The sequence below is a fragment of the Sturnira hondurensis genome, unplaced genomic scaffold, assembly GCF_014824575.4.
Source record: "Sturnira hondurensis isolate 20B ecotype Veracruz unplaced genomic scaffold, ASM1482457v3 Scaffold0014099, whole genome shotgun sequence".
Taxonomy (NCBI): Eukaryota; Metazoa; Chordata; class Mammalia; order Chiroptera; family Phyllostomidae; genus Sturnira; species Sturnira hondurensis.
The window spans coordinates 1,211,011-1,237,695 of NW_028086730.1; the positions used below are offsets into that span (position 1 = coordinate 1,211,011).

Sequence of the window (26,685 nt, forward strand, 5' to 3'; positions counted from 1 at the left end):
CTCAGGACCTTTGTGCTTGCTGTCCCCTCTGTGCGGGACACTTTTTCTCAAGTCATCCACATGGCTCATGCCCACCCCTCATTCTGGTCTCTGGTCAAGGGTCTCCTCCTCAGCAAGGTGTCCCCTGACACCTCTCAGTGTGACGGCAACACTCCGAATTGCGCCCCCATCGAACAGTTGCCCCGGGCTTTCAATGCTTTGTTTTCTTCCACAGGGGTCCTCACACAGCCATAGAGCAGGTGACCAATCGGCTGTCTGCCCGACAGACTCGCAAGTGCAGGGAGGTTGACCTCTGCTCCCGGGCACATGGAAGTGTGCTTCGCACATAGTAGGCCCACAGTTTGTGGTGGAAGCAGCAGCCGCTGTCACTTCCGTAACCTCGAAACAAGGATGCGGACCCTGCAGACTGTGCTGGGGAGGGAGTGCCCCCTGTGGGGGTGGGGGTGGCTGGGCGGTGCGCCTACCGACAGCCTCCGGGTTCTCTGGACGCTGTGCCGGTGAACCGGGCCAGACTCCGGGTGCCGCACGCTGTCCTGAGCCTTGTCTTAAGCACGCCGAGAAATCTGGTCTCCGGACAATGTCATGTTGGCCTTTGTGGCCCCGCAGGGCGTCTGGCTTCTGCGCCTCTGGGGTTTTCATGTGCAGTTAAAGTCACGAAACACTCTCATCATTGGTTGGTTGATTGAAGAAAGTATTTTTCTTCTTAAAAAATAGACTGTTTCATCGAAAGGGAAGGCATTACTAACTTTTCTCAGGAGGACTGTGCTGGAACCGCAGACCCGTTTGCCAGAGAGAGGCAGACGTGTGGCGAAGCCCGTGCGTGGGGTGGAGAGATGAGGGGCCTGGAGAGACGGGTCTGCCATGCGGAAGCCCGGAGAGCCCGGTGACTCGTGGGCTGCACCGGGGCTTGGGTTTCGGCTACCGGGCCTGCTAGGCCCACTGCCCTCCCTCCCGCCGCCTCCTCTCTCTGGCTTCCAGAACGCTAGGCCAAGCTGCAGAGCGCAGTGAGCATGCCAAGTTCACATGTGAGAGTGGGTGAATGTGTGCGCGCACCTTGCACATGCGTGTGTCCCAGAGCAGCTGGAACCCACCAGAGTGCCCCCCGCGTCTTTGTCTCGGAGTTGTTTTAAAAATTTGCAAGATGTAATACAGTCCTGAGTTTAGTACCGACGAACGCCTTCCATGGGTGCCGGGCAACGTTCCAAGAAACAGGTGGGTTGCAGGCATCACGCCTGCTCCCCGGCGAAGCAGCGGGGGGCCCGGGCCCTCCAGCGCTCCACTGCTTGGGGGCAGGAGCGCTCGCTCCCCACAGCCCTGTGGGTACCTGGCCACTGGCTCGAGGTGTGGATGGTGGGGTGCCTGACTCGGGTCAGCGTGCGGAGCACTTGAAGGGTGCCGTGCTCCACCCTTCAAATTCACAAATTCCTCCTCTCCCCTCCCCACCCCTCCCTTGTACTAAGACCCCTGGCCCAAGAGGACAGGGCCCTAAGCAGGGCCTGGGGACGGGGGTCATGGGAGGGGAGAGGGAGGGTGGCCACTGGAGGCCACCCGCAGACCCTCCCCGGCTTCCTCTGCAGACGCCCTCCCAGAGGACAGTCCCAACCACAGTGGCAGTTTGTGACGCAGCCCGCGAGGTCAAAGCTTCAAAGGTCACGGTGGGGGCACGGGTCCTGCTGGGCTGGGCACTGGCTCCCTGTGGCCACCGGAATGAGCGACTGCAAACTGGGGCCTGAGGACAACAGACATTTGTCCTCTCACAGACTGGGAGGCCAGGGATTCAGAATTCAGGTGTCACAGGGCCACGGGCCTCCTGGAGGCTTCTGTCTGCAGTCACTGTCCCTCTGCCCCCCTTTACAAGGACACATGTGGTGGCGAGTAAGACCCAGGTACTCAGGAACAACCCCCTCAAGTTCATCGCATCTGCAAAGGGCCTTTGCCGTATCAGGGGGCATATTCCCAAGGACCAGGGGTTAGGACAGAGACACTTTCAGGGACAGTATCTGGCTGCAGCCACTGCTCCTGATGGAAGGGACCCATGGGGACAGGAGAAGGAGGTACAGAGGAGAAAGGCCCCTCTGAGTCGAGCTCTCAAAAGTCAGGGTTTGAGGTCCCAGGAGGCTGAGACCAGCAGAGGGAGGGAGGGAGGTGTGCCTTCTCGTTTTTTAAAGTGGGAAGTCGAGCACAGAGGGAGGTGAGCAGATGGGCTGGGGACTCAGAGACTCTCCGAAGGCCCTCTGGTGCCCTGGGTGGCCATGGCCGGCACCACAGGCATTGACGGAGCAGCCACACGGCGCTGAGCCCCAGCCAGGGTGGCCGGCCAACTCTGGGGCATTGCGGTCCCTGGGCATCGCAGCCGTCAGACTCACAGCCCCGCTGCCCAGCAGGGCTGTGCAGGTCCCGAGGCCTCATTTCCGCCTCTGGCGGCACCTTGGCTCCCCAGGGAATCTGAGCAGCACCCCGTCCGCCCACCCCGCCCTGCCCCCCCACAGCCCCTACCGACAGCCTGGTCCTTTACAGAAAACGGTGGCCGGCGCCCAGTCTGGAAAATAAGACAAGCACCCAACTCATGAGGAACTCCAGGTAGAAAGCGTGGCGTGCCACCTAGGAGGGCCGGCACAGCGTGGCAGGAGCTCAGAGGACACAGAGGTCTCTCCCAGCCTCTACAGCCTCCAGAGTTTGGGGGCGGGGGGCACGTGGCCCCAGACACCATCAGCCTGGAGTCAGCTTCCCTTCTCCCCTGATCAATGCTGTGTCCAAACCTGGCATAAATTATTCATCGCCAAAGAAAAGGAGAGCAATTACGCATTGATCTCTACATCCCCTCCCGGCATTTATGTGGCCGCCACAGCCACCAACCGGGGTGGTCTCGCTGCAGGACAGGGGCTGCTTTTCAGGACGGACAGGACGAAGGGGCCACTCCCAGAGGAGGTGCGGGGAGCATTCTTCCCAACAGGTGCACGGGAGAAGCCCGAGTTTCAGCACCAGCAGTGGCTTAAAATACCGGAGCTTTTGCATCCCCTGGGTAAATTTTTACAGGGGTGGAGCGTAGCCAGGAAAGCTCCGGCCGGGCCTGGACAGCATCCTCGGCTACTCAGTCAATATTTGCTGAAGTGACAAATGTATGTCCTCAGCTCATCCCAGACCAGGAAGGGGCAGGACAAGAGGAGCTGGTGGCCACACCCACTCCTCAGCTTCTGGAGGCCCACAGTCAGGCCCCATGGGGCTCAGGTGTTCCAGATGCTCCGAGGAGCCGGGGTCCCTTGGGCCCAGACCCCCTTGGCCTCTCCTCTCCTCTGTCCCTGTGAGTTCCAGGTGAGCTGTGCACAGAGGGACAGCAGGGACAGGGGAACCGGGTCCACCTTCCAGCCAGCCCAGGGCTGTGCGCCCACAGAGCTGCCTGGCAACAGGGTGGGAAAGGTGTCTGTGGGCAGGTCTGCATGAGGTTTGTGTCCGCTTCTCATCGATTTCGCCATTGGGGACCTTTTCATGTACCATGACCCAGCTGTGTTGGTGTCCTGGGGTGGCCGTTACCCTGGCCACAGACCGAGGGGCTATAAGCAATAGGAACTTATCCCCTCGTGGTTCTGGAGCCCGGAAGCCCACAGTCAAGGTGTCCCCGTGCCGTGCGCCCTCCGAAAGCTGCGGGGAGGGCCCCCTGCATCAGGGATTCTGAGCTCCTGGGCTGTGGTGGCGTCGCCCGGCCTCCGTCTCTGTAGCTACCCTGTCTTCTCCCTTCTTTTCCGTGTCTTCCCCGTGTGTCTCCTATAAGGACACCTGTCATCAGACTCAGGGCCACCTCAATGGTCCAGAATGGTCTCATCTCAAGATCCTTAACTGAACTATATCCTCAAAAAGCCCTGTTCCCACTTAGGTCCTCTTCACAAGTTCCAGGGGCAAGGACGTGTCCCCTCTTTGGGGGGCCACTATCCAGCCCACTGCCTCTATCCTCGCCCCCCATCAGTGAGGCACAGTCAGTGACTCCTGTTGGGGATGAAGATAGAAAGGGCCGAGGACCCTGCTGCTCTGGGTCCAACTCTGACATGGGGCTGCCCTTGGCTTTGACCTGCCTTCTCAGCAGCCATGAGCCACCTCGTGGGCTCCTTTGTGTCCCAGCTTTTAGGGCAGTGGCTGGCACTTGCTGGCCCCCTGTTTGGTGACCGGTGAGTGAGCAGGTGAGTGACGTGGAAGGCTCCCTCCCGTCCCCGTCTGTCACCCTCCGTCCCACCATCCTGCCGAGACCCGGAGGACGGCTCTCAGCAGTCTACCCTTGGACTTCGGCTCAGGGGTTGGGAGCCCTGGAGATGCTGGTGCAGGGTTCGGAGCCGGCGTGATAAGCATGCAGGGGCGGCCAGGCCCCAGGGAAGCCGTGGTCCCGGAAAGACTGCGCTAAGGGAGGGGTGGGAGGGCCAGCCCTGGGGGCACCACGTCCAGGACGGACGGGTGGGAGGGGCCACACTGCCAGGCTGTGGCCTAGTGGGAAGAGCAAAAGATTTAGGGTCAGACGGGATCAGGTGAACCCTGCCCCCACCGCACCCAAGCTGTGGGACCTTGGGAAGTGGCCCAGCCTCCCGGAGCCTGTTATGACGGTTTTTTTTGTTTGTTTTTTTTTTTAAAGATGTGATTTATTTATCTTTAGAGAGAGGGGGAGGGAGGTAGACGAGAGAGCAGAGAGAAGCACTGATGTGTGAAACATCGGTCTCCACTCTCACATGCCCCCAGCAGGGGCCGTGGCCCGCGACCCCCGCACGCACCTGGGTGGGAATGAAGCCGGGGACCTTCCGGTCTGTGGGGCGCTGCCCCACCCACCGAGCCGCCGCGGCCCGGCTGCTTCTGGACAGGTCGTTTGGAGGCTCAAGGCAACACCCCCAGAGCATCTAGGATCCCCATCGGCCTACTGCGGAGGGGGCGGGAACGCTACCGCGCCCACGGGAGGACGGGGAGCAGGGTCCCTTCCATTGGCAGAGGGGGAAACCGAGGCAGCTAGGGACGGTTAAGAAACTTGTCTGAGCCACAGAGCCATCCCCTGGCGGAGCCTCGGGCTCCAACCCAAGGAGAAAGCAGCAGGCACCTCCCGTGCTGCGGGAGGGGGGCCTTGGTGTGGCCGCCCGCAGCCTGGTCAGAGCACTTCGAGGTTCCGAAGGCAGAACACGGGGGACTCAGAACCAGGTGCCACGGAGACTGCGCGGTCGCAGCAACAGAGCCCCTGTGACAGAGGGGATGGAAGGCCCAGAGGATGAACTGTGAACCGGCCGCCGGTGCCCCCTGACCCCCGAGAGCAGGACGCCGGAGGGCAGGCAAACCTTATGAAGGAGCCGTCAGCCAATGGGTGAGTAAATGGGGAAGGGACCTTCTAAACGTCACGGCGGCGGGGGTTCCGTCAGCGGGGTCGTCCCAGGCGCTGTGTGGGGGCCCGGGGCAGGGGCTGCCGGGCCCTGCAGGGAGCGTCCAGGTGGGCGGCTTCACTCCGCGTGGCAGAGGAGAGGTGCCCGCCCCAGATGCCCCTTCGTCACCAGCGCCACCTGCGTTCACTCTTTCCTCCGATGGCACAGGACAGGGCTTTTTGTCCGCACGGCGCCACAGTCACAAGCCCATGGACACCGGGGGTCAACCCTGACCCCTCCCCACCAGGCCCCGGGTCCGCTCCTCAGGAGGACCAGCCACGGTTACTCTGTCCACTCAGGATCCAGCCCCCGGAATGAGTGACACTTACTCCTTCCCAAATGTGCCTGAGGTCTGAAGCTTCTATTCATTCGCACGCACCAGCCGGCCCGCCTCGGCGGCTTGAGGCTCACGTGCCTCGGCGACCGTTAACTCGGCTGAGCTCCGCACAGAGGTTGGAACCGCGGCGAATGACCTCGTTTGCTGTCATGGAAGGAAGGGGACGCTCAGGAGCAACAAAGTAGCTGTTTGTGTGAGCACCTCAGTGGGGACGTGAAGGTCATGGGCGCAGAGCCCTCTGCAACCAGGAGGACCTGGGCCTGGCAGGTCACCAAGCAGAGTTGTGGGGCACAGGGTCCCCAGTTCCTCCTCCTCTGTCAGCGGAGAGCGCTGAAGGAGCTTATCCGCCCGGCAGGGTTTTCCTTTCAGAAAAAGGAACTCGGGGCTTCCAGAGGCCCCTGGTGGCATCCCCTGCGTGGGTCTTCACTCTGCTTTTAAAACTGTGCCGACAAACCAGAGCAATGAGCACACCCGGTTCCCTAGATCTCTCCCCACTCACAGCGACCTGGCTCCTCAGAGAAATGGCCGGTCTCCGCGCTGGGACAGGGACACAGGCTCCAGGGAGTGAGAGCCCTAACCAGACTCAGGGGAGGGCGGGTGATTCTGACGGTGAGGGAGTGACGTGCCAGACCAGTCAGCCCGGCCCCGCCTTACTCGCCTGGAGAGCCAGCCGGAGCAGAGAGAGCACTGCCTTCCAAACGCTGGACCCCCGACCAGGGCAGCTCAGGACCCTGATTCCTGGTCAGAGGGAAGCGAGCAAAGGGAACCCCTGCTGGGTCCCTCACCTTCCTTCCTAGAGACCGTTTCAGGCTGTGGCTCAGGGCGCAGGGCAGGGACCCACCCGCCCAGCAGCCTCGCCGAGTTAAGGATGCAAAGATCAGAGTTGCAGGGGGCCGGGCAGGTCGCCGTTGTGGAGTCGAGGATGCTGAAGAAGAAAGACAGACGGACGAGGAGATGCAGGGATCTGCAGAGGGCCCTCCGTCTTCGGCCAAGTACGACCTTCCCAGGCTTCAGAGGAAACTGCCAGAAAGCAGGGGATCAGGCACCCCTGGGGACTCACAGGTGGCAGGCAGTAGCTCACGTTCCCACCAGCTGAAGTCGGGGGCCCCGCAATCCATGGGGCGCCACAGCGGGGTCCTCTGAAGGGTGTCACCTGGACTCGGGGCTGCTCTGGCCCTGCGCTGTCCAATCTTGGAAGGAGGCAACCGATTCTAAGCGACAGAGCTGCACCCCAGGTTAGAGTCCAACTCGTTAAAGGAATAAAGGACAAAACCCGGAAGCCTGCAGCGTGCAATCACACCATCAGGCATCTAATCAAAAATGGCCAGGCGAGCAGAGCAGCAGGAAGACATGGCCCGGCTTGAAGGGGCCTTGCAGCGGGGCTGGGGCTTCAGAGTCAGTGAGACAGCAGCAACCACGGGTCACGGAATAGAGCAGGGAGCTCAGAGGCCACTGCGGGAGGGGCAGAGGGACAGAGAGAGGACCCACCGCACATCGGATGGCAACTATAGAAGCAGCCAAGCGACTGCAGGGAGAGAGCGTTTGATGAGAACTAGCGTTTACACACGGTAAGGTAGCTCCTTGCACAGCTCCACCGGTTGCAAAGGAAGAAACCGCGTCACGGTTACGGCCCAGAAGGACGGAGAAAGCGGGGCAGTGTTTGCTCCCGGGCCCAGCGCTCGCTCTCAGGCTGAATTCCGGGCCTCGGGGCCAGCGGCAGAAGGCAGCGCCGGTGCTCGCGTGGAGGCTGTGGGTGACGAGGTGGTCTGGTGTCGGCAAACAGCAGAGCCACAGACTGCCGCTGGGGGTGGGGAACGGGGCTCCGCGGGTGACGTCATAGGAACCCTCCGTGGGAGGCGCGAGGTCTTCACTCCCCTGGGGACTGGCCGCCCCCACCCCTGTCCTTCCACAGGGACAGGTGGCATCAACGTAGATGGCTCGCTTCGGAACCCAGGCGCGAGACGGGGACCGGGAGTTTGGTGTCCAGATCACTGGCACCCTCTGTCCGAGTGAGTCTGGCCGTGATGCCCACTAGCATGACCACGCAGGAGGCGCAGAAGGACCGGGGCCCGAGGAAGGGGCGATGGGCACCTGGGAGAAGGTGGTGGAGCCCGGCTGCCTTGCCCTCTGGGGTGGCCTGTGGAGCAGGTGACGGGTTTTTGTTTGACTTTCTCCAGTGTCCGCACGCAAACAAAACATCAGGTGACATCCCGGGAGCCCTGGAACAGGGTGTGCGGCTCCAGCCTCTGCGTCCAGAGGGCCGAGGGGCTCTTCCCCGGGCAAGAAAGCGCTGAGCAGGTGCCGGAGCAGCTCAGACGCTGGAGAGGCGTCTGCCGTTCTGCACAGCACAGCGTGTTCTCATCTCCAGCTTTTCCAGGGACGCGGTGCGGTTCAAGGGCCAGGAGACCACCCGGCCGATTCTAGGCCCTCGGGTGAGAAAGGACCCAAACAAGCCTGCAGCGCCTGCTTGGGCCACGTGGCAAAGAAGTGCTCTCAGTTTAACGGGTGGGTCAGCAGGCCACAGGGGCTCCCCTGGCCAGAGATGAGGCCACCAGGACATCAGACAGAGAAATGATATTACGTGGGGTCCTGGGGGGATCCTGGAACAGAAAAAGGACATTGAGCAATGACTAAGAAAATCAACCTAAGAAAGGACATTAAGTGACAACCATAATAAAATCTGACACTCCATTTAACAACAGTGTGTCAATACTGGCTCATTCATTGTAACAAACCCAACAATGGGAGGTGTCAGTAAGAGGGGAAGTGGGTCTCTGGGGACAGGGGAACTCTGTCCTGTCTCCTCAGCTGTCGTGTGAAGCTACAACTATCCTAAAAAAGATGATTCTGGAAAAGGCAGAATAATGGCCACGACAGACTGAAACGCATCGAAGGTGTAAGAACCTTCCAAACGTCAGAGAGGACACTGAGTCGGGGAGGCCGAGACCTGACGAGCGTGAAGAAGACAGAAAAGGGGGTCAAGAACTTCCTCTGCCTTTGGGGCAGGGGGACAAAAAGACCACAGAAGGACTGCCAGGGGTCACTTCTGTTTACCCCGTGAGTCCCCAAAGACTTTCTTACACTGGAAACAAAGACAAAAGATAAAATTATCTGCAGTTTTCACCTCTAATGACATTTTCTTATTAATCGATGTTCTCAATGGCTTTCTTTAAAATAATTCTGATGATTACGTGTAAGAGCATTCTCATAAAAAAAAAAAAAAGGAGAAAACTCAGATGGGGAGGACCTGGCCGGTGGGAGCAGCACCCCACACGTGGGGCCAGGGCCCCGCCTCCTTCCCGGGGACTGGTGCTCAGAACTGAGGGGCCTGGAATCCGGCCCCCCCACCTCCTGCCTCATCTGGGCTTAAAAGCGCTGCTTTTTCTGGCTGGTCTGACACTTTTTGAAACAAAATGTATCTTCATGGAATGAATGTTTTAAATAATAACCAAAGCCAGTTCCCAGATGCAGGCCAGCTCAGGATCCCACTGAAACCTCCCTTGAAAAAGTTACGTCGAATCGAAGTATCCACATTAAAAATAAAATCGCTTTTCCAAATATTTTGGTGAAAATAGAAACTTTCTGTTTTATAAGATATTATTTTTGTCTTCCATTTGTACTCGGAGTAAAACAAAATATTAAGGCTTAATTCCATTTTATTTCAACTGTTTAACTTTGCCCCTGAACTTTCGGCTAAACATTTACCCAATGGATGAACTTGGTGGATTTGAATTTTTGAAGCATAGTAAACATTTTTCTATTTAATAATCTTTCTAGTTTCTCTAAACTGTATCAGTTTATTAGATGTTTTAGCTTCTTCTGAGGTTGAATAAAGTTTAAGGTTCATGGAGAATACTGTTTTAAAGATGAGTTTATATTCTTTTCTTTCCCATCTTGCTTCAAAAACAGTAACAGAAGCCGTTTCTGCTTGTGCTTAACCAAGGTTTTGAGCTTAGGCAACGAGTGGGGTGTGGTTTATTGATTAGCTGTAGGGCTGAACGCCAGGAAATCCAAGATCTGAAATAAACTTTGTCCTTGGGTTTTGCTCTCGCTCTCTCGCCCTCTTTCTCTCTCTCCCTCCCCCTCTCTCTGTCTCTCTCTCTCCTGTCCCCCTCCCTCCGTCCCCCCACCCCACCCCCAGAGGTGACTGGCAGTTTCCCTTCCAGCCACTAGGTGTTCCTCCCCGGCTAGCCCTCTGACCTGGCAGTTGGCTCCTGCTCATCAGGAAATGGTATACCTGCTGCCTCGCCAGAAAGTGGGCGGGCAGGACCCTGGCCCCGGGTCTGCCAGGGGAAACAGGTTCTTCTTGCACGGCAGGGCTCTGCCTTGGAATGTGTGCTCGTGAACGCCCGCACTCACTCGCTTCCCGGATGTGCTTTCTTCCTGAACCGAGACTGCCTGTCCCAGCCGTCACTCCTGATGGATTTCGGGTGGCTGAGGTTGGGAGTTGGCTGTGACACCTGGGAGGTGGAAACCCAGGGTGCCGGGAGCCCAGCGCAGTCCAGTGAGCCATGACCCGGCATGCAATGGGATCGGGGACCTCAGTCCCTCTGCCTGGGCTTGTCGCCATGCCCGGTGTCACCCAGCAGGGACAGCAGGCACCCTGCAGCCTCTGGCCTGGCACGCTGGCTCTGCCATTTCAAGTCCTGACTCGGCTGTTTACAGCTGGGTGACCTTGGCCAGGTCCCTTTGCCTCGCTGTGCCTCGGTTTCCTCATCTGTCAAATGGGGACAAGAGTCCCTGCCTAAAGATTCTCTGGAAGATGACCAGGTGACGGGTATAAGGGGCGATGCTGGTCACGCGGTGGGCACTCAGTAGGTGGTACTTGGTTCGTTCCCTGAGCCGGTGGCTCTTGGAACCAGTAGAGTGTCCCACACACTGTTACGGGCCCTGGGGGTGGAGTTTCTAAATACCAGTCTTGAATTTACCTCACTAGACAAATGCTGAAAGGTCGTGGGTGGGATGGCTATTCCAGGGAGGGAAGGAGTGAGCGGTGAGTGAATGAGGAGTGTGTCTGCCGGGCCTCCCGTACACACACACACACACACACACACACACACACACACACGCTCTCTGTACTGTGAGCAGCAGCTTCGGCACCGGGCCCGTCTCAGGGCTGATTCCTCCGTCCCCACCTGAAGATTTTACCTGGAGATTTTCTTCTGGGCCCCGGTCCCCGAACATGGAAACCAGCAGTAACGTGCTTGGGTTGCAAGAGACACAAGGACAAAACCTGCCTGATCCTCGGGTCTGTGGCAGCTGTGACAACACAGCTCTTTCTGTCCCCGTGACAGGTGGGGTCTGAATTGCAGGGCTATTGACACAGAAGCACTGGAAAGCACAGGTCTGGGGTGGGGAGGGCTCGCTCCTCTGTGGGCCGGGAGCAGCGCCCCCTTACTCTGAAGTCAGGGCCGTGGGTCCTGCTTGGCCAGCACACAGAGCTGCCCTCCTCTGGTCCCCCCCAGTCAGCTCCGAACCCAGTCTCGTGCCTCCTCTGACGCTCGCCGTGTGTCTGGTGTGTCTCCGTGTGCTTACCTCCCCAAATCAGCCGTGACTGCCAGCGTTCCCAGAGTTGGTGTCCGATTCGAGACTTGTGTCCGTGGGTGGTGTGGGAGACAGTGGGGCATCCACACCCTCCGGGCACGCGGAACTGTGGGGTTTGGACTTCCCATTCACTCTGCTTTGTGGAGCCGGCCTGGCGAGTGCGCGGCGGACTGAGGCCGGGGCTGTCCTTTGCCCCCGAGTCAGCATGTCACATGCACACGGGCCACTGGGAGGGCTTGTTTGGGGGGCTGTTTGTACAAGCACCTTTTAAAATTGGGTTTGTCCTTTTTTATTTCTTCATAAGGGTTTTTTGTACGTGTCCTTTGGACACACACCCTTGAAGGTATAGGTGTTGTGAGTGTCTTCTCCCTGCCGCAAGGCGCCTCGGCGCGCACGTGGCGATGCGTTTTGATCAGCACGAGTTCTAAAGGTTAACGGAATCCATGAATCTTTTCCTCGTGGTTCCCGTTTTCTGTCCTGTTTAAGGGCTCACGAAGGCCGTCTCCTGTGGTATCTTCTAGAAGCCTTGCTGCCTTAGTTGCCATACCTGGAACTGGCTTTGTGTATGGTGTGAGGGAGGGGGCCAGTGTTCACCGTTCTCCCCATCGGGCCCACCCATTCACTGATTCCAGAGACGATCCTTCCGTCCAGTGGGGACTTTGCAGTGTGTCAAATAACAGGCCACGTGCCTAGCTGTCGTCGGCCTCCTGCGGTGCTGCACTTGCCCTTGCATGTGCCTGACACTCCAGCGCCAGACGCCGGACCCAAAAGCCCAGCCCAAGTCCAGAGCCTGCACGGCCCCTCCCGGGCCGCCCTCTCAGGGGCAGAGCCTGTGCGTGCTGTATAGGCCCCGTGGGCGGCTGAGGGGCTGCCGGCTGTGGGGCCGTGGTCGGAGCGGGGTGCACAGGCCCCTCCTGGTGCCAGACAGTGGTGTTGAGGTGGCAAGAGTGGGGGGCAGGCACCGTTCCCCATCTCCCCAGCTTCGGGCACAGGTCTCCAAGGAGTCTCCAGGCTCTAAATTTGAACCCTCCTCCCCTGTTGTGTGAAGGTGTGTTTCTCAAGCTAGGCCAACAGAGAATGCTCTACTTAAGTTCGTTCGCTTGGTTCATGACCTGAGAATGTGGGGCGGGGCGCGTGGCCTGCTCTTGTCAGGGGCAGACCTGGGTCTCCAAGGAGTGCGTCAATATCACGAGTCTTTTCAAAGAAGTAGCTTTCAGTGTCGCTAATTTCTCCGTGAGACATTCGTTCCCTAAGTGACTGACGTGCACTCTTTGGAGAGAATGTGCTTCGCTCTGCTTTGGGTTTGAGGTGCCGTTGCTTTCCCCTTGTTTTTACCAGTTTCACTGTGACATGCCTCCACGTGGTTGTCTTATCCATTTATTTAGTTAGTTAGTTTTCACCCTCACCCAAGGACATGTTTTCATCACTTTTAGAGAGAGAGGAAGGGAGAGAGAGGCATCGATCGGCTGCCTCGCCCGCTGCACCCAGACGGGGGCAAACACACATCGGATGGGGGGTCGCACCCGGACTGGGGACGGAACCCGCAACCCAGGCACGTGCCTTCAGCAGAATCGAACCTGCCAACTTCTGGTTGCAGGCCAGGGCTCCACCACCCGAGCCAGGACCAGCCAGGACCTGTGGTTTTCTGCGGATGTGTCCACTTGAGCTTTCAGAACTCCTCCCATCCCAAATGCAACCCGGCCTGGTAACCTTCACCAGTTGGGGTTGCTTCTTGATCACACTCTTTTCCAATATTGCCCTGCCCCTCCCTCTCCCCCTTTCTCCGGAACTCCCGCCACACAGATGTTCACCCAGGTGTGCACGTCTCTGTTCGTCTTTCTATTTTGTGTACTTTTTTTCCTCGTCATGCTTTAAATCGAATATTTTCTCCCAAACTAGTTTCCAGGGGACTGCTGTCTTCCGCACCCACCTGCCCATCTTCTGAATTCTTGTGTCCGACGTTAGGATTTCCTCTCAACAGCAGCTGCAGGTTCCGGTTCTCTGGTGAAACGCTCTGCCCGTTCATTTGTGTTCTTCAGTACAGGAACGCGTGCGCCCAGCAACCTCCCACATCTGAATCCGCTGTCGGTCTGTTCCGGCTGCCGTTTGCTCATTTCACTGGATTTTTTATCGTTTGGCCCTGCTCCCCGGCTCTCGTGGAGCAACTTTCACTGAAAGTTGGGGTGAAAATGGGGCGAGGGGTTCTGGATGGTGCTCGCTCCCCCCAGAGACAGTCTCATTTTTGTTGGCAGGTAGAATACGGTGGGGCAGCCTCTGACGGGTTTGGAGATGATCTGAGGCTGGACCTCAGGGTTGGGGGAAGACTGGTCTCTTTCTGGATTGTAGCTTTAGGGCCCTCCATGAAAAGGTGGAGGATTTGCCGGAGCCCCCAGCCCCCTGGTGGGCCCTCGGCTCCAGTGCTCGCTTCCTGGGTGTCAGGAGGCCTTAAGCAGGTCGTGGAGCCCACGCCTCCGTGGCTCCTCTCTCCCTGGGATCTTGGCCCTTGAGTTCGGTCCACCGTGGCTGCCCTCCAAGTCCTTCCCACACCCATGCTTTTCTGCTTTTATTTTCCTCCAGCTTCTTTGGTTGTTCTGGACAGAAAGAGCCGCTGACTCAGTCGTGCTGTGTTGCGTGTGGAGGCGAAGCTCCCATGTGGCAGACCCTCCTTCCTCCGAGGGGGGCTTTGAGGGCTGGACCTCCGGGCCAGCTGTGGAGGGAAGGCTTGCTCTGGGGTCTAGCACAGGGGAGGGTCCCGACCCCTGCTGCTTCCAACTGCATGGCCTTGAGCGAGCAGCCGGACCTGCCAGGGCCTCAGTTTCCTCATCTGCAAAGTGGGTCTGATGACACCTGAGCCATGCACTTCATAGGCCACTTGGGAGGGTGAGCCACTGGGACACATCCAAGGGTGCAGAAAGGACAGAGAAGTGGCTGCCTTTTTAACAGAGAAAACGCAGTGGGGCCTTCTAGAAGACCTGAACGCCATTGTCCCACCACGCAAAAGCAGGACAGTTGGGAACACGGTGCATGGAAGGTGTGTGCGGAAGGTCGGGTGGAGGGTCAGGAAGTTGCCTTCTCTCCAGAGCCTTGTCCAGCGTCCCCTCCCGGGGGCTCCCACAGACTCCCCGCCTGTCCCGATAAGGGGTTCCTGGTCCCCTGGCACCACGGCCCCCTGGATGCACGTCTTCTCCCACGCACCGGCACGAGGCAGGTTCCAACCTGGCTGCCTCGGAGCCCCTGGCCATGGCGACCCATCTCTGCACACGAAGTCCCACAGCTGCGGTTTTAAAGCACCCTGGGGACTCAGGCCTGTCGGGACCCTTGTCTGATAAACACTGGCTGACACACTGCCCTTCCCTGGACCAGGAAACAGGCCACTGCGTGCCTGGCATCATACCTTCCCGTGAAGGCTGGTGGGGGGGCCGTGGGAGGGGCAGGGAGCGTCCCCTGGGAACGTGGAGCCCAGCTCCTGGGGCCCCAGATCCATCAGCAGAGTCCAGTCCACTGTGGGCTGCTGACCAGTGGCCTTGCAGCAAACACAGGCATTCCAGCTGAGGGGTTCCTGCCTTTCTTAAAGATAAGGCTGAATTTGTATTGATGTGAGTCCCGCCGGGCAGGCTCTGCCCGTGGCGGGGAAGCCCAGCCGGCCCCAGGCATCTCCCCCGCTGGTTTCTCGGTGTCCCCTTACGGTGATAAGGAGAATGCCGTGCACCGAGCGCGCCCTGGGAGTCTCTGGGCACCGAATGCCCCACCCCCCGCCTTCAGAGCCCCATTTGTTCCGGGGAAACACTACCCGGTCCTATCAAGTCTTCCCACCCTCCCCGCTTCGGTCATTTTGATACATCAAAATCAGGCCACCGCCAGTATCAAGGTAGGACGTCGAGGGTCCTGATCCGGCCCCAGGGGGCTTCTCTTCCCATGAACCTTGCTCTGTCTTTATCCCCCTCCTTCTCTCCTTTCTTCGCTTCCTTTCCTTGCCTTTGTGGGTCCCCGTCTTCTTAACCCCGAGAGCGGTTCTCACAAGTCGGAAGTGGGGCTGGGGCGTGCAGTGGGGGGCAGCCCACCCATGTCCTTTTCCCGGCACACGGGCTGTTGTATGGTTGCTATGGTGGAGTGGGCGCTCAGGCCGGCACCCTGGTGCCTTGCGGGGGGGCGGGGGACATGAACCCCTGGACAGTCCTTCCAGGCGGTCCTTCCAGGTGCCCTTGGGACTCCCGATCACATGTCAGGGAGCCGGAGCCCAGGAGGAGGGCCGGTGCTGTGCAGCAGGTTCCCCGTGAGACGAGGTGCCCCCCACACCGAGGCCATGTGCTCTCTGTCCCAGGGGCTGGGGCCTCTTGGGGGCAGGCTGCCAGATTGAGGGGCCCTTGGCTAAAAGGCGCATGCCAGGCCCCACCCCCACACAGAGAGCCTGCCCCCTGTGTCACCTCCCCCACAGCGGCCCCGCCTCCCATACTCGTGTTTACCCTTTGAGTTTGTTCTTTGTCGGCCACCCCACCCCCACCCCACTGGAAGGTAAGCCCTGTGGGAACCTGGGAACCCTTCCCTCCGCCTGGCCTCTCGGAGCCTGCCCTGCACCTGCTGCTCAGAGGGGTTCGGTCGGAGAATGAACGAATGTCCACCGTGAAGGAGCGAGCGGCCAAGGGGCCGGGCTGGGAGCGGCTGGCCTGGGTGGCTGTGCTCAGCACCCCACCCCACATCTGTGGTGACTGTCCGATAAACAGCTGTGGCCAGCAGACACCCACACACTGCTTCTCCCGTCATCACCGCGGTGACCTCACAGAGGTGACCTCTGGGCGCCGAGCCTGCGTTACATGTGGGACCCCTGCATCCCAGCAGCCTATGACGGGACCAGTGAGGAAATAGGGGCCCCGGACCCTGCATAATGTGTCCAAGGACATGCCGTGGGCATGCAGGGACTCAGAGGGAGGAAGCCGATGCCTGGCACTGTCACTGGGTTCTCTGGAAAGTTCCGTTCCGATGATAGAGACTTCTTGAAGTCCTCTGGGATGACCCCCTCCGCATCCACCTGGGGAGCAATTGCCAGGTGTCAGGGCCAAAGGCAGGGCACCTCCCCCTCTCCCTGGTGAGTGGAGCTGGCAGGGTCCAGGCCAGCCCATCACTGCGACAGTCCACTGTGCAGGGAACCAAAGGTCCCGGGGCCCCCAGGCTCAAAGCAGGAGGAGGCACCCACATCACAGACGCCCCTTCAGCCCTGGGCCCTGAATGCTGCCAGTTCCGAGGGGAAACACCTGCCCACCCTGGAGAACAACGCTGCGAGGGGCCCAGAAGCCAGGAGAGGCTGTGTGACCACGTGGGAGGCCAGCTGCTGCCCTTGGTCATGAACCAGTGGTGGGTGGTGAGCAAACCAGGGAGTGGACCGGGGGAATGAGTGAGTGAGTGAATGTGCGAGTGAGTGTGGGTGAGTGAATGAACGGACCCCCTCCCCGGCCAGCCGGCACAGTGCTCTCAGAAGAGCCAGAGGCAGGAGCCTGAGGCAGCTCCTTGGGGCCCCACGTGCTTGAGCGCCCGCCTGACCCTAGCGTCCAGGGGGTCCTCGGGGAGGCGGCCCTTGGCTCTGCGTGCCAGACGGACTACCCTGGCAGCACGGAGTTCCAAGTGCACACGGTCAGGCAGCCGTGGACATGTGCCACCCACATGACACGGGGCCCTTGGAGGTCACCCTCAGTCCGTGCTTGGGCCTTGGACACACAGAACCACGCGCCGCAGAGAGTAAAAGCCACCCAACGGGCTGCCGGCCGCAGGGCCCGAGGCAGCCTCGGTCCCGCCCGCACGCAGCTCGGACACGGGTCTGCACCGGGATGTGCTGTTGCTGCAAAAGCCACCCCAGGTCTCAAACGCACACCAGGCAGCAGGGACTCTCCCAGGCCTCAGCATGATTCTCACATTGACGACATGCCGGGAAGATAATGTATTTTCATACGTTAGGCCACATAAAATATATCACTACTTCACCGGGTTATTTTCGCTCCGTAACGTGGCTGCTGGACAGAACGCCTCAGGTCACCTGCGTGGCTCATGACCCGTCCTGTTGGGCGGCGCCGCGCTGCAGGGTCCGAGAGCCCCTCCGTGAGCATGTGAGAAAGTCCCTCAGGAGCGTGAGGCCCAAGGGGTGGCAGCTGGTGGGGGTTCAAGGTCACGACTTTCTCCCTGGGTTGGGGAGGTCCGCTGACTTGCTGGAGAGGCCCCCGGTTTGTTGGGTCATTCACGAGCCCTGAGAACCCCCGGCCACAGCTGTGGCTGGACGCCCAGCGGGCATGCAGGGTGCAGCGTGCCCCCGAGAGAACCTGCTGGCTGGCAGCGAGGCTCAGGACAGAGAGCCCAGCCCCCGCAGAGGCCCTGATGCGATACAGATGCTGGCACCCAGTCGGACGGCTGTGGAGACCCAACCAAACGAGCACCCGGGTTGCCAGGACAGGCCAGTCGCCGTCCCACAAACAGCCTTTCATTCCAGCCCCGGGGGCTCAGGAAGGCGTTGGCACCTTCCCATAAAGAAACTTCAGCCTGTCTAGGGGCTCTGTCTTAGTGTGATCTTCCGGGAAGCTGGGTGAGGCCATGCGGTCCAGGAGGGTCCCCCCAGTGCCCCATGACAGGGCCCATGACATCAGGGCAGCCAGTGCCTATGACATCAGGGTCCAGCCTCTCTGGGGAGGGGTCTCCAGGGAAACCAAGGACTGATCACGATTCCTGGCCTAGGTGTGGGGCGCTCATACGCCCCGGCACACACACACACACACACACACACACACACACACACACAGGCATGCATGTGCAAGGAGGGTGCGGGACCACCAGGCTGCACAGTGAGAACAGCTCAGCTCAGCTCCACCCCGGCTCACAGCCTGGGGCCCCACGCGGCCTCAAGCCAGGCGACCTGGTCCTTTGCTGTCAGGGGCTCCATGGACCTGGAGGCGGGGGGCAGGGAGTCCTGGCTACCATAGGCTGGGCTCAGCTCAGGGAGGTGGTCCCTTCTCCTGGGGCCGTGGCAGCCCTCAAGCTTGTGGGGCCTGGAGGAGAAGACTTCCTGGTCCTCAGAGCAGGGCCGTCCGCAGTGCCCTCTTCTTCCAGGCCCCGGGAAGGAGAACTAACCCCGCGGAGGAGGCTTTCTGACGCGGACTTTCCGTGGTGTCCCGGGCAGGCTGGTCCAGCGCTGGCTCAGCCCTGTCCCCGTCCCCTAGCCCCTGGGCAGGTGGACAGGCTTGCATAGGAGGGGCGGCCGTCCGCCTGTCCGTCTGTCTGACGGGGTGAGTGCTGTGATTCCTGCCTGGCTGGGGAGGAGGGAGCTCTTTGAGCCCCAGCCTAGGCTTCCCCTGCACCTGCACAGAAAGGGCCCCGGCCTGCGGTGGCGGGTGGCAGGGTCTCGGTGTGAGGCCACCTGCAGCCAGTGGCCATCACCCTCGGGACGTGTGACTGCGAGTCGGTGTCTGAGGAGGACAGTGCACGGCACTGGCCGTGGCGAGCACGGGACCACAGCGTGTTCAACAGAAACACAAGCGTGCTCTGTGCTGTGCAGGACAGGAAGGGGTGCAGGGTGCAGAAATAACACAGGAGATGGGAGGGCGACAGGGCAGAAAGGAGCCCCACCGCCGGGCCGGAGCCAGGAGCCGGCAGCGGAACTGACATGAGTAATGCCGGTGACCCGGGACCAGAGAGGCTTCCGGGAGGAGGTGGCGTGCTGAGCTGGCGCTGGCGGGCTCCGACCCACCCCGGGCGTGTTTTCAGAGTTCTTAGGAATTCTCAGAAGGCGGCCTCCGAAAACCGGGGCGTGGAGACAGTAGCGTGGGTTCTGCGGGGGAAACATTCCCCCGTAAGGGGCTTGACGCCTTGGCCGCGTTCCAGGACGTTGGGCCAGCGGTTTCCATGCCCGCAGGGGTCCCCCCCGCCAGCTGCGACTCACAGGCCTCTGCTCAGAGGCCTGACGTCATCGAGGGAAGGAAATGACAGTGGCCATCTCCCGCCCACCAGCTCTCATTATGAGTCTCCCAGGCATGTCTTCCCCGGGATAATTACCCCCGAGTCCCTTTCAGCGGGTTAGGTCATCTGCCTCTTTGGTGTTACCCACCGGAGACTCGGAAAGGGCGTGGAGCCAGCACGGGAGCAGGCGGGCGGCTGGTGGCCCTTGGTGCTCACAATAGCCCTGAGTCACAGCTGCTCACTTCTTCCACGCTCCCTCCCCACCCGGGCTCTCCCGTCCATGAGTCAATGACCTGTACTTAGCACCCAGAGTCTGGAGTTCTGTCCTGGGGAGAAAGTTGGCCCCGGGCACGTGTGGCCCGGACCCCCGAACAGAGCAGCCCCGTTGCACAGAAGCAGCCCCGCCACCGACCAGGGGCAGCCATGGTGGGGATCTGTGCATTTTGTGAGAACAAACCAAACTTGCTGCCTCATAGCTCTGTGTGCAAGGGCGTGTGCGTATGAGAGTGTGCACGCTGAAGTCTTGGAGTGAACGGGGCCTTCTGGGCGGCGATGTCACCAAGCACTCCCCTCCCCCAGGCCTCCACATTCTGATCTGAGAAACATGGGTGATAAGACCAGCCCCCAGGGCTTCCCTGAGGCTGCAGACACCCCCAGGGGGCATGCGATACTGTCTGGGGACACTTGTGGTTGTCACACTGAGAGGGAGATGCTGCCTGCATTGGGGGCCTGTGGCCTGGAACACTGCTAAACCCCTGCAGCTCACAGGCCCCGTCCCCACCATCAGCAGTGGGCGGGGTAGAAGAGGCCACCCTGGAATAGCCCCTGTCTGGCCCAAGGCTAGGCGAGGGTGTCAGAGGGCCGGGTCCGGCTGCCCTTTGCAGACCCCGGGAGGGCCGCCTCAGTCAGTGAGGTGTCCACATGGCCAGGCGGGCGCTCAGACTCACGCGTGGGCCACTAGTCCCGAGAGGAGAGCGAGGTGTCCTCTCTCGTGGGCAGGCAAGGAGGTGAGGCCGGTGTTGAAACCCAACCAGGCTGGAGAGGGCGCCCACCTTGTCCCAAGCCCCCGACACTCGCTCAGCCCTCTCCCTCGTCCCCTGTCGCTTTGCGCCTGTTCGCCCGACATTAAAATATCAGCAAGGATGTGAGTGCCTGAGGGTGGGCGACATCGCCGGGACACGAAAGGGCAACATGGTGACAAACCAGGGCGAGCTGTGGAGCCTGGACTCACCTAATGAGATGCACGGTTTAGGCTAATGAGACGGGTTTTACTAATTCATGAGCCGGGAGTTCATCCTGCTGCCCAAATCTGTCCCTTTGGGTTTGTAAATGATGGGACTCCCTGAGTGGAGAACCAGAAAGTGCAAAATTAACCCAGTGGTCTATGTAGAGGGGCCAACCTGTCAGCAATTAGCACCTCAGAGCAGAGACCGAACCCTGGCAAGGTGTCCCACGGAGGCAGCGGAAGTCGCCGCCACCATTTCAACTCCGCTAGCTGGGAAGCCATCTCAACCCGGGAGAATCCCGTCGCCCCTCCCGGCTGGGTGGATTGTTGGTTTGTCTTTGGCTGGTCCCTGACATCCCGGGATCCAAGCCCCCCGCCCCGCCCCGCCCCCAGCCCAGACTATAAGCGGTCTTTCCCTTTGGGAGGACAGGGACAGGGACAGGGCTGGGAGGAAGCAGGAGTCAGGGAGAGGGGCAAAGCGAGGGAGTCGACTGTCACGTGGCCGAGAAAGGACACTCTGAACAGCTGGTCGAGGAGGAAATCTCAGGCAGGCGCAGGAAGCAAGGCACAGCTCCTGGGCGAGAGCCAAATCAGCCCTGTCCCGAGAGGAGGGAGGGAGCTGCCCCCCACCTTGGAGCCCCCCAAAGGGCTCAGCACCCTCTTGTGGTCAGAAGTCAAGTGTCGCTTCCCAGACTTTTGGGAATGCTGGTATGCCCAGCATTGAGGAATTGCGGATGTACCCTTTTTCAGAAATTATACCTTGTAAGCTTGGAGACCCTTAGGTCTTGAAAATAAATTTAGAAAGACAACATGAGGGTCGCACCGTCGTGGTTGTTTACCCACAAGAAGGAGAATGGAGTTGCGTCGGCCTGCATGACTCCTCCCAGCTCTAAACAGCTCAAACTTTTAGGGGCACGCTCTCCGGGTCATGGCAGAGACCGGGGAGGGCGGTTTCCGGCGGGGACTTGGCCGGCCTCGCGCGCTTCTCCAAACCTGTTATCCCTGTCCCAAGGTGCAGACAAAGGTTCCTTCAGGGCCACCAAGGGCAGAGTAACCTTCCTGCCCCTCTCCAAGTTCAAGAAACAAGCTTGAGCCTAGATGAGGCGGAGAGGTGGGAAGGGGAGGTCAGCACAATGACAGAATGACGGCGGTAGTGCCAGCAGCCGCCATGGCCCAGCCAGTCCCCGGGCCTGGCCCAGAGCTGCAGCTTCATGGATGCTTGAGGCTCGAAGAAGACGGAGGTTCTGTGGGGCCAAGGAACCTTGGCCAAGGTCACGGGGCAGGAAAGTGCCAGAGCTGGCAGCAGACTCCATCCCCCCTCCCGCTCCTGATTCCAGAACCCACCCTTCGTACGCTGGTGACATCATGACCTTGGAAGGCAGTTTCAGGACCACTTCAGTAGGCCCTGAAATGGTCCTCGGTGGCCATTCGTCATGCAGTTTTTGAGGGCCGACTGTGTGGACCCTCGTGAAATGAGGTGGAGTCAAGGAAGAAGTGCTGTAGTTGAGGGACAGGCAGGTACAGAAAGGGGCCTGTGCTTGGGTGAGGGACAATCCAGGACAGCTTCCTGGAGGAGGTGGCCTTAGCACACAACTTGAGCAACTAATAGGATGCAGGGAAGCAGAGCAAAAGGAGACTTCACACCTGGTGGGTAGGGTTGCCAGTGTGGCCCCTGGAGGCTAAACCTGGGTGTGACTGCCCCTGGAGACCACCATCCTCCTCCTGCTGGGACAGAGGATTAAAGACTCGTCCTGAGAGCACCTACTACGTGCCAGGCTCCTGATCATCCTGGGAGGAGAGTGATCAAGGTCACCATCCCTCCCTCCGGGAGGCAGTAGAGAGTCAGGAGTGCAGGCAAGGGGGCACACCCCGCCCCCTCCCTCGGCCTTCCAGCCCCCTGGTCCTTGTGCAGCCTGAGGACCAGGCTGGAGGGTTAAGTGAGAGGGGCCGAATGAGGGACTCCGATCGTGCCCGTTCACAGACTACTTAGCATTCCATAAATGGGGGCTGCCGGCAACACGAGGGGGTTCCAGAGCGGCGGGGGAGTCGCCCAGGAGGGCGGGCCTGCAGAAAGCTGGGGAGGCTGCCCGGAGGAGGTGGAGGAGGTGAGGCTGAATGACAGCAGGAGCCTGACAGCGGGTGGAGGGGGCAGGGGCAGGCAGTGCATTCCTGACTTCACTCTCAGCCGCCTCTCCCCTGCAAGGCGACCGACACAGAAGTGCGCCCGTGGTTCTGAGACTTTCCTTTAAGGTGGGGGCTGCTGGGAGTTTCCTCCCACCTTCGGAACTTCGGCCACCCTCAAAAAAAAATCCAAGGGGCCTTTTTCCCCCGGATAAAAATAAAACTTGGAGGGGGCCCGCAGGAATGCAATACTTTCTTCCTGTGTTTAAATTTCTACGGAAAATCTGACCCGCGGCCACCGCCCCTGCCCGGAGCGGGCGCAGAACGCTACTATCTTTAAGGAAAAGAGAGCGAGGCAGGCGGCCCCGGGGCGCGGCAGGGTGGGCGCGTGGGGCGCGGGCCGGCAGGCGGCAGAGGGCGGCGGGCGGAGCAGGAGGCCCGGCCCCCTGCGAGCGAGCGCGCCTGCCGCGAACGCTGCCGTGTCCGCTTGCAGAGGCCGCCGGGGCCGTGGATGGGGAGGGCGCGCCGCCCGGCGGTCCCGGCGCACAGGCAGCGGCGATGAGGGTCCACGAGAAGTACTCGACGCTCCCGGCCGAGGACCGCAGCGTCCACATCATCAACATCTGCGCCATCGAGGACATCGGCTACCTGCCATCCGAGGGCACGGTGAGTGCGAGCGGCCGCGACCCGGCGGGAGGGCCGGGCACCTGTGCCGCGCCGCGGAGGGCGGCCCGGGAGGGAGGGGGCGCGTGCGGGACGCCCACCACGCCTGTGGGGCACTGGCCACCAGCGAGCACACGGTCTGCGGTCTGCGGGTCCCGGGACCCCGACCCACCCGCCCAACGCGGCGCCCCCCTCCCCAGACCCTGGGGCTCGGAGTCTTGGTTCACAGTCACTTCGCCCCGGGCCTGGAGCCCAACCCCGAGAGCATGGCTGGGGCCCAGGATGGGACAGTCCCTTCCTGTTGGTGCTGGCTGGGGCAGCCAGGGTGGGGGTGGAGGGGAGCCACCTCGCTGGAGGAAGGTGGCAGCCTCCAGGCACATACCCCCCCCTCACCCCCCACCCCACCCCGTACTGCCGCCATCTGGCCTTGGACTTGCAGGAGTCCCCCTCACCTGCCCAAGACGCAGGGAGTTCCCAGAGCCTGCAGCTGGAACGGGAACTCCCAATGCCCGGGGCAGCAGGCGGGCTCTGCGGGGTTGAGACATCTTTCCATGCTGGTCCCCGTCTCCACCCAGTACCCGGGCTGATTGGGGTGGCCGCCCAGACGCGTGAGCCAGTGCCAAGCTGGCCATGTGGTTGGAGACCTCTTTGGGGTCCCCGCTGCCCCCACCTTCTGCCCAGCGGGGGCCCAGCAGTCATAGGGATCCCTCGTGAGGATTATGGCTTCACGTTAGAACAAAGTTTGCCCAAAGAGGGAAGGTCTGAGATCCGCGCCCGCAGCTGGGAGAGCCTTGTGACTGCTCGCTCGCTCGCCAGAGAACAGACCCCTCTTCCCATGGGACCAAGGCCCCCTCTCCCCCTGCAGTGCCAACGCCCCAGGCCCATTCCTCTGCCCTAGCCAAGCCCAGGATCGAGCTGGCCTGCCTGTAGCCTCAGGGCTGAACACTAACATCTAGGGAGGTGACTGCCAGGTAGGATTCCCTCAGAGCAGAGACTGGAAGGCCCCACATGTCCTGGGGACACAACTGGGCCTCCTCTGGGGCATTTCCAGGTTCCTCTGCAGCTGGGCTTTTGCAGAGGTGAGGCATGGGGAGCACTGGGAACCAGTGTGGATGGAGAGGGAGGGGTCTGCCTGTGATAAACACCGCTGGGCTTGGGAGCTCCGGGGTCATCACTTCAACAAACCCTGTGTGCCGGCTGTGTGCCAGGCCGGGCTGCATCCTGGGCACCATCCTGGGCACCCCCCAACCCCCTGGGACTGAGACAGGGACGCCTCGCCCATCTGGGCCTGAACGAGCAGTAAGGGAACAGTACCCAGGGCAGTGGCAGGGGGCACTTCCACAGCACTGGGCCTCTCGCTGCACATCAGCTCATGGAACCCTCCAACTACCCTGTGGGGTAGCTGCTGCCGCTGCTGCTCCCATGGGGAAGCTGGCGCCAAGGAGGGGGCCTGATGAGCTGCCCCCAGTCCCCCCCGCAGCCCGGGGGAGAGGGCTGGGAAGGGCCAAGACAAGAAAGCAGGTGGCCTCCTAAAGGAAAGGGCATTCTGATGAAGCAGCTACTTATCCCTGTACTGGGGTCGGGGAGGGGTGTCAAAGCACTAGACTGACAGAGGTGGGAACGGAGGACACCAGTTAGGGGGCAGGACAGAGGGGGGCCATTCAAGGACATGGGCAGAGCAGACTTTCCACTGGTAGACGAGACTGGACTTGAAGTAAGAAGTGGAGCCCTTCACCCAACAGGCCCTGGCTTGGAGTCTCAGTTCAGGGCCTCCCCCTCGCATATCCACGTCCGGGGGGAGGTCTCCCCCTCGCCCCAGGGAGGGTCACAAAGTCTGCAGAGTGGCCGCTGGGCCCTTCCTGCAAGGTTTTCAGTCTGGGATCGTGCAGACAGGCGCAGGCCAGACTCTTGAGGCTTCCTTTGTGCTCCCCTCTGCCCGTGGGCAGGTTTCAGGCATTGCGGGCCTGAGGGCTGTGTCTCTGACCCTGAGTAGGATAGGCGACTGCAGACGAGCTGGAGGCAGCAGCTAGGAGCCGGGGAAGGGGGAGGGGGGCAGCTGGGAACCTCCCAGGGCATCCCTGGAACAGCTGAAGCCAATCACTGTTGCTCAGTCATTATCTTGAGTCAGCCAGCGACAGTGGCTTTGTACTCGCACAGGCCAGAGGGCGTGGCTGCTTTTCGAACGGTGCCTACCGGGTTCCCAGACAGGCACCCCCTCCATGCAGTGCCAACGCAGTGTACTCGGCCGTCAGGATGAGCCCGGCCCATGCAGGCTGCAGTTCTGCCTGGGACTCGGCGCTCCCGGCGCCTCACCTCTCTCTCATTCCCAAATTCAAGGGTGAAAGTGGCTTTATTGTTTCCGTATAATGAGGTGTGAGAAATGACTCAAAGGCTAGAGGCCAAGTTGAATGCCATTTATTGCCTGAAACGACATGTCCGTGTTCATCGCGGAGGTTTCCACCCTCTCCCCGCACACTGCCGGCTGTCGGCGGCCCCATCTGCGGGCGGACAAGCCCAGACAACCCACAGAGGCACCTGACGCGGAACCCGCCTGTCTGCCAGATAAGAGCGCGTCCCTGCTTATCTGCAGTTGGGGGTGACCCGCCTGCAGATTTACAGAAGTTGCCCAATCATCAGAAACTGATAGACAGTGCTAGAGGTTTTCAAATTGGGGGCTGGGGGGACCTTAAATAATTTTTGGCATACAATGAAGTTCAGAGTGATACGCCCCCGTGCATCTGAAATTCAAAACCAAAAGAAATCTGGCAGGTCACTGATTTCACTTTTCCCATTTTCAGAAGGAAAAAAAAAAAGTGCATGTAGGTGATTCCCCTGGAACTTTCCTCGGGACTTGGGCTATTTCACAAGAATGTGTGAATTCAACTCCTGGAGAGCCAACTCCAGGTCAGAGGCCGAATAAACAATGGCACCTGGCCCCGTTGGGGACACAGGTTCTCAGGGTTGGGGAGGGGGACTGAAGAGGCAAGTGTGGCCCGGATGTGGACAGCCCTCTCACGGTGTGTGGTGCTGGGGACAGGACACCCCTGCTGTACAGGGCCTTTGTCCCCGACCCTTTCCACGGAACCTCAGTGAGCCGTTTCTCTCCCACCACTTTTTCTGTCTTCCTTGGGGAAACCCCTTCTGGGAGCACTACCCCCCAAGTATTTGGGGGGTGACCTTCAAAACACTTTCAAACCTCCCGTCAGTCACCCTGAGTCCTCATAAGAACCCCGTGACCTCTGTGGAGGTGTTTGTCCCCGGGTCCCCCATGAGAAAACTGAGGCTCAGAGCGGGGTGGGGGCGGGGGGTTGTCCTGTTTAAGTTGCTGGCCTGGCTGGCTCTCAGCTCTGTCTCTCACCTGGGGGCCCTCACCAGGAACAGTGCGAAAAACCCAAGCCTTTGTCCCTCATTCACGTGGGTGTTCGTTCTGTAGCCACCCACAGGGTTCCCTGCGGACGCACCTGCCTCTTTCTTAAGCAGGG

General features: G+C 60.4%; 1 protein-coding gene across 1 annotated transcript in view; it reads left to right on the plus strand.

Moving 5' to 3' along the window:
* Positions 1 to 26,685, plus strand: part of ANO1 (anoctamin 1) — a 120,179-nt gene that overhangs the window by 27,942 nt on the left and 65,552 nt on the right. The window contains exon 2 of the mRNA XM_037062573.1: positions 23,034 to 23,206. Coding sequence (XP_036918468.1) covers positions 23,034 to 23,206 — 173 coding nt within the window. The remainder of the gene's footprint in view (positions 1 to 23,033; positions 23,207 to 26,685) is intronic.